The following is a 5286-nucleotide window of genomic DNA, read 5'->3' on the forward strand; positions in this document are numbered from 1 at the left end:
TTGTTTCAAGAGACACTGCAAGTTAATGAATGAGCGTTGATCATTCCATTACAGATCACAAGATTCTATTAGCGGAGACTATAATATTGAACTCTCGCTTAAAAGATTCTCGTGCTTTGTAAATGGATTCCCTCCTGACATTCGATGCAAGCTGGATTCCTGGTTTGCAAATTAATACCGATCAATTACTTCCACCTGCTTAAAATAAAAATAAATGTGATAAAATATTAGTAGGCAACTTGACATTAAGATCTCGTTCGTACAGCAATCTTACCAGTATAAATGTCGTTATCACAATTCAATCTTCCTCTAGATTAAATGAACAGTAAGAAAACACAATATTTAAGAAGATTATACTGTAATTGCACAATAGTTTTTCGTGTGTGTGAAGCTACTATATTATTTCGTGGAAGATCATAAATAATTAAGAGTTCTGGCTTTATTTTCAATAGTTCTAGAGTTCTTGATAGTTTATACAAACAGTTCTGGCGATTAAACCAAAGAAAATGCCTCAGGACAAATTGATATGCCAACTTCACGCAGCATATCACTTTGTCCTACGACATTTTCCTTATCAATAACTGTTCAAATTTAAAAGATTTATAGTTCTACATGAGTTCTAAGAAGAGTTCTGCCTTCTAAAAGTAAAAAATCATCATTAAAATGAAATAAAACCATTTTTTACCCGAAAACTCGTATTTTCGAGACTAGAGGTGATATGCTGGCCGTATTTCGAGAGTTCTAATTATTATAAAATAGTTCTCGTGTAGTTCTGGGCATGTACATTGCTTTTCCAAAGAGTTCTGATGAAGGAAATAATTAGAAAATTTTTAAATTTTTTAGATACGGCCAGCATATCACCCCTATACTCGAAAATACGAGTTTTTCGGGTAAAATAATTGTTTAAAAAATGTTCTAATTATTTCCTTCATCAGAACTCTTTAAAAAAGCAATGTACATGCCCAATACTACACGAGAACTATTTTATAATAATCAAAACTCTCGAAATACGGCCAGCATATCACCTCTAAGAGTTCTGATTATTATAAAATAGTTCTCGTGTAGTTTTGGGCATGTACATTGCTTTTCCAAAGAATTCTGATGAAGGAAATAATTAGAAAATTTTTTAAACGATTATTTTACCCAAAAAATTCGTATTTTTGAGTCTAGAGGTGATATGCTGGCCGTATTTCGAGAGTTCTCTTTCTTTCGCAAACAAACGCCGTTCAACATCTCTCGGTTTCAACTCGTACGGCACCCAATTTCCTTGCTTCTGAATCATTCCCATGTCTTTGAGGCGTTTTGAAATTGCTTGTTGAGTCACTCCCAATGATCGTGCCAATTCTTCTTGACTTTGACTCGAGTCTCCATTAAGTAATGCCTCTAATTTTGCATCTTCGAAAACCTTCTCTCTTCCACCGCTATGCCGGTCTTCGACGTGAAAGTCACCGTTCTTGAAGCGTTGAAACCACTCACGACACATTCTTTCACTAATAGCGGCCTCACCATAAGTATTTGAGAGCATTCGATGAGCCTCAGCCGCAGATTTCTTCATATTGAAGCAGAAAATTAAAACCCCCCGCAAATGACGAGAATTTGGCTCGTAAACTGACATTTTCAATCGAGAATAACTTTATGATGCAGACACAAATCGACTAATGTTTCTATGGGGTTATGTTGACAGATGCCCAAGTTTATTGCATGACGTCTATGATCTATTTATTTCGACCACTATTTACCGCTAAAGCCATCTATAGGAAAACGGCGAAAGCAAAGTTGTACACCTAATAATCAAATGATTAGTTATACGTAACTATAAATATTTAGATGTTCATTAATGTTAAGATTTTATTCAGTTTGTTTATATATTCTTTTTTAAAGTTTTAATTAACAAGTAAACAAAAATGTATTATTGCCCTTTTTGTGTTGAAACTGTAGCTACTTTAAAGCTTTTGAAAATACATTGCAAATTAAAGCATTATACAAAAAGTGTATCGACATTTACATGCCGCCAAGGGCCATGTTTTCGTACATTTAGCGACATATATTCATTCTTTAAACACTTATCGCGGAAACATATCGAAAAAAGCTATGCAGAGATCAAATACGAGAAATCTGATATGTCTAAGGACATGTTGCAGTGTAGCGTTGAATCACCGTCATCTGCTGCATCTATCGCTATATTAGAAAATGAAAATAGTGAGATAAGAGTAGAGAATAATGATCGGGATTTTTCCTATTTTTCAGTCGATCAATTTGCAGACAGTGTAGCTAAAACTTCCGCTTCTTTCGTAGCCAACTTGTATGCGAATCCGTCTTTAACACCTTCGTTTGCCCAAGAGAACATTCGATCCGTTGAGCAGCTTTTTAAGTGTGTAAATCATCTTCGAGCGAAGTATCAAGCTACTTCGCTGCATGTAGACCCTGATTTAGTAGCAATGTTCGAAATTGTTGAAAACGCTTTCAAAGATTATTCATCTGAATATCGTACAATGCAAAATTTTAAAAATATCAATTGCTTAATAGAACCAGAAGAAGTACCCATTAACATGACGTTTAACCCTAAAATGATAAATCATAGCCGACAAATGCATGCAACGCATCGAAAATTTTGTATTATATCTCTGAAAAAGATTTTCAAAAATATTCTAGAACTACCGGGAGTATATAGGCTTTTTCTTTCCCACATTCAAAAATCAAAAGAAAGTAATTCAGTCACAAATTATTTACAGGGCGAACTGTGGCGTTCAAGCGAGCGAAAGTACGATAATGTTGTATTATCTTTAATTCTATATTTTGATGATTTGGAAATTAATAATCCTCTCGGGACTCATCGGGGTATACACAAACTTGGCGTAGTGTATTGTACTATTGGTTGTATTCCTGAAGAATACTCTAGTCAGCTAGAAAACATATTTCTAGTACAGTTACACAATTCTGACGATCACAAAGAATGCGGAAACAATTTGATTTTTTCGAATATTGTCGAACAGATCAAAGAACTTGAAACGGATGGAATAATTATTTCAACTGAAAATTCTACTGAAAAAGTTAACTTCGCTTTGTTGCATATTTTCGGAGACAACTTAGGTCTCAATACTATTTTAGGATTCACTACGAGTTTCAACTCTGATTATTCATGCCGGATCTGTCTATCAGATAAAACAACTTCACAATCTCAAGTTGCTGAAGACTTTAAGCTCATACGTACGATTGAAAGTTACATGATAGATGTGACAAACCGCAATAAAGGCATTTGCGAAGAATGTGTTTTCAATTCGACTCTGAACTTTCATGTTCTTAATAATATCAGTTTTGATCCAATGCACGACATCTTCGAAGGAGTATGTCGTTATGAGTTAGGAAAAATGTTGCAAATATTTATCATCGATCAAAAATTATTTTCATTAGAAACGTTAAATCATCGAATTCGGTATTCTAATTACGGATCGCAGGATTCGAAAAACATTCCGACTCTTATAACTACGCGAATGCTCTCAAGAAAGGATTCATTATATACTCAGCAGCGGAAATGGCATGCTTTTTGTATTATTTCGGATTATTAATTGGCGATTTGATCTCAGAAAACAATCAGGTTTGGAAAATTTATATATTTCTTCGTAAAATGGTATCAATCATCTTATGTCGGGAAATAACGAATAAAAACATCGATTTGTTGTCAAAGCTGACGATTCAACATCACAAATTATACCGCAAAGTTTTCAATGAAAATCTCAAATATAAGCATCATGTTTTACTACATTATCCGCGTGCTATGCGGCTAACGGGGCCTATTCGAAACATGTCGTGCATTCGGTTCGAGGCAAAACATAAAGAATTAAAAGCTACTGCCAAAGTTGTTACATCGCGGAAGAACCCTTCTTATACTTTAGCTCTCAAGCAACAGCTGCTGTTAAACTATCGATTCATTTCGCAAAAAAAGTTTTGTAAACGTGTCGAAATGGGAATTATATTATGTGATCAACTGGCAAATATGGATATCTTCGATGATTTCAAAAGCGTCGTGCCTTGTGAGCTTATAAATAGAGTCAAATGTGTTTCGTGGATAGAAGTTAATAGTACGAAATATAAACCAAATATGATTATTCGAATGGATAACGGTAACCACAATTTTGGTCAAATACAATTTACTTTAATTGATGATAAACATAATGCATACTTCATATACAAAATTATAAATACGGTACAATTTATCGAACATTATTATGTCTATATGGTTACAGTATCGAATTTTTGGGGTTTTGTACCTCAAACAAAATTAGTTGAATACGCTCCGTTAAGTATTCATCTTTCTGCGGACGGTACAAGTTATGTTCCAAGGATACCTTAGATATTTTTATAAAGTTATTTTTTACTGTTGTGTTTTTCATATATAGCACAGCTATGTTAAAGTATATGTATTAAAGTATATGTATTAGTCTGTATATCTAAATAAATATAGTATATGTGATATCGATATAGTTATATTTTATTAAAGCAATACATTTTTGTATTGCTATCAATTGTATGAAATACAAGATCCGTCAATTTAATTACTCATCTGTAATTACTATCAAATTGAATTAATAATATTTTTACTTCTCTGAAATAACGGTATATTCGTCGGAATAACTTTTTTTGGTGATAGAATAAGATATTGCCTCCAATGGAATGCGTTTTTACTTGCAGTAAACGAATATGAAAATTGATCGCAACAGCGTGGGATTGAGAGCATTGCATCGAGTATATTTCTATTTTAACGAAAAGTAGATAAGATTGGCTCGATTAACTATGCAATCCTCTTAATCCTACGCTATGGCGGTGTTACATCCAGACTCGGGGAAGGATGAGTCGACGGAAGGGCGCAACACCTATCTTTAATTTTCCCGAAATTAAACGTCTCGTGGCGTTTGGAATCGGGTCGAACGAACTAACAGGTCTGAAAAGCAGGTAAACGACTGAGTCGCTGTTACGCTGAGGTCAGTATTCATATTCGTTTAGTGCAAGTAAAGACGCATTCCATTGGAGGCAATATCTTATTCTATCACCCAAAAAAGTTATTCCGATGAATATACCTTTATTTCATAGAAGTAAAAATGTTTTCAATTCAAATTGATGCATAATTCTACCGATCGTCAAAGTTATTTTAATAATTAAATACTTATTATGGGGGAGTACAGTTACAATTCAATTCAGTATTCTTTTAGTCTTGTCAACCAAAGAAATAATTTCGCTAATTGCACCTTTCTTTCATCAGAATGAAAAAGCAATTGATTTCATTGATTA

At 33.7% G+C, this 5286-nt stretch overlaps 1 protein-coding gene across 1 annotated transcript; it reads left to right on the forward strand.

Annotated features, from left to right (window-relative positions):
- The first annotated feature begins 1822 nt into the window (after positions 1-1822).
- On the forward strand, positions 1823-4789 carry LOC115243919. The gene has a single exon (XM_029821223.1). The coding sequence runs from the start codon at positions 1905-1907 to the stop codon at positions 3564-3566; it is 1662 nt and encodes a 553-aa protein (XP_029677083.1). The 5' UTR covers positions 1823-1904; the 3' UTR covers positions 3567-4789.
- The last annotated feature ends 497 nt before the right edge of the window (positions 4790-5286 follow it).

The sequence above is a fragment of the Formica exsecta genome, unplaced genomic scaffold, assembly GCF_003651465.1.
Source record: "Formica exsecta isolate Colony F162 unplaced genomic scaffold, ASM365146v1 scaffold754, whole genome shotgun sequence".
NCBI classification, from domain to species: Eukaryota; Metazoa; Arthropoda; class Insecta; order Hymenoptera; family Formicidae; genus Formica; species Formica exsecta.